This window comes from Arachis ipaensis, chromosome B04 (assembly GCF_000816755.2).
Source record: "Arachis ipaensis cultivar K30076 chromosome B04, Araip1.1, whole genome shotgun sequence".
Taxonomy (NCBI): Eukaryota; Viridiplantae; Streptophyta; class Magnoliopsida; order Fabales; family Fabaceae; genus Arachis; species Arachis ipaensis.
The window spans coordinates 15,695,922-15,698,144 of NC_029788.2; the positions used below are offsets into that span (position 1 = coordinate 15,695,922).

A 2,223-nucleotide genomic window follows, 5' to 3' on the forward strand; every position below is an offset into this window, starting at 1 on the left:
CTAATTGGGTGTTAGATATCTTGAACAACAAAAGGACCCCTCTGTCGCAAACAAGACTTTTATTTGTCTTATCTCAAAGGTAAAAGAGCCTAACCACACTAAGCAGTTTAGACTTATTATGCTATGTAATGTTTTGTTTAAGATTGTTACAAAGACAATTCTTTTTGAGATAGTAGGGGAACTTTAAAGTGTTTTTGTCCCAGGCAGGCTAATTACAGATAATGATTTAGTGCCTTTTGAGGCTTTTCATTAGATTAGGAAGAAGAAGTATGGAAATAAAGGCTATATGACACTCAAACTTGACATGGCAAAGGCGTATAACCGAACCGAATGGCCTTTCCTCCTATTAGTCTTGCGAAAAATGGGCTTTTCTCAATGCTAGATTGATTTAATAGGGGCGTGTATTGGTACAGTGTCGTTTTAGATTCTTATTAATGGAATGCCTTCTAAGGAGTTCAAGCCAACCCGAGGTATTCGACAAGGCGTTCCTCTCTTCCCATATCTCTTTATTCTTTGTGCATCATAGTTCTTGATTGCGGATGGCGGCTCATGGCGGTGAGCCAAAAATCCGCCATAAAGTTATAGCGGATGGCATTGCGGAAAATGGCGGAAATGACGGATTACCTAAAAAATACACATATATGTACAAAAAAACATGCAGAAAAATTGCAAATATAATAAACTATAAAATCTATCTATATAAGCAACTTTCTAGTCATAAAACATCCAATTAATATAGCAAATATAGTAACAAATTTAGCAAATAAACATAACATCAAGTTCAAATCATAACTCAAAAGTCATAAGCAAGCCATAAAATAAAAGACACAAAACATAAAAACTATAGACCATCTAGATTCTAGCTCTCATTAAATTCATCCAAATTAACACAATTATTATCATGTCCCTCTGTCCCCTCATCATCCTCTGATTCGGTATCATTGAATTGAATCTCCTCTTCTTGTTCTTCTTCATTTTCAGAATCCTCTTCATTTTCAAATTCTGGTTCTTCCTCTTCCATAATTACTGCCTTTCCTTTTCCTTTTTTTGAAGCCTTAGACCCACTTGGTCCACCCTTTGCACCACCTCTTGCAGTTGTAGGTTCTTTTCTTTTTCTATTTTGTTGTCTTCTAGTATTTGTTGTAGGCTCATGTCCTCCCATTGCTTCAAAAATAAGGTTCCAACTCAAAGTGTTGTCATCTTGATGAACCAAATCAGCATCATCATCCACACTATCATCTCGAAAGGTGGCAGTCCTAATTTCTCCCACTAACCACTCATTACACACATTAATATCATTGAGTGCAATAGGGTCAACTTCATCTTTAAGGTTGTACCTCTTGATGAGTTGTTGGTTATACTTTATGAAGACTAAACTCTCCATCCTTTCACGATCAAGCCTATTTCTTTTCTTAGTATGAATGTGCTCAAATATACTCCAATTGCGCTCACATCCAGAAGTACTACAAGTCAAGCTCAAGATCTTGATAGCAAGGTCTCGCATGTTTGGAGCTTCATGCCCATATGTCCGTCACCAAAATGCTATAAAATTAAAGTAAATTTTTCTAAGCCTTTAATCGAACTAAATTTATAAAGCTTTGTAAAATTTATAACAATCTTACCAAGTGAAATCTTTTTCCTTTGAGATTTTGTAAAATCTAATCCAAAAAGTCCATAGCCGGCCTTGTATAATGCTTGCTCCTCCAATCTCTTCTGTTGCACAACTTGACTTGGCACCAATCTAGTGATGCACTCAAACCACCCCTTTGTAACTTCTAAATCCAGCTCAATCCGAGGGTTATCATAAAACAACTCGGGATTTAGAAAATGACCGGCTGCATGCAACGGACGATGAAGTTGGCAATTCCATCTATTGTCAATGATTTTAAAAACATCATTGTACTTGCTCTCATCATTAAGAAATGTTTTCATGATGCATTCCTTTGCCTTCTCCATTGCTTCATAAATATATCCCATTGGTGGCTTCTTCTCTCCATCAACAAGTCTAAGCACCCGAATAAGAGGCCCATAATCTTAAGGGTGTACTTGACATGATTCCAAAAAGAGGGCATGATAACAATCTTTGTTGCCTCCCTCCCCTTTGCCTCCTTTGACAATTTATTCTTTGCCCATTCATCCGAGGTGAATATTCTTCTCAAATTTCCTTTCTCCTCATAAAGCCTTTCCAAAGAGAGAAATAAAGTGGCAAATCGGGTGACTGCA

At 36.8% G+C, this 2,223-nt stretch overlaps 1 protein-coding gene across 1 annotated transcript; it reads right to left on the minus strand.

The window, feature by feature from the left end:
* Positions 860-1,956, minus strand: LOC107636146. Its single transcript, XM_016339671.1, has 2 exons — positions 1,623-1,956; positions 860-1,512 (listed from the first exon to the last, which is right to left on the minus strand). Exons 1-2 carry the CDS (start codon positions 1,954-1,956, stop codon positions 860-862), a joined length of 987 nt encoding a protein of 328 aa, XP_016195157.1.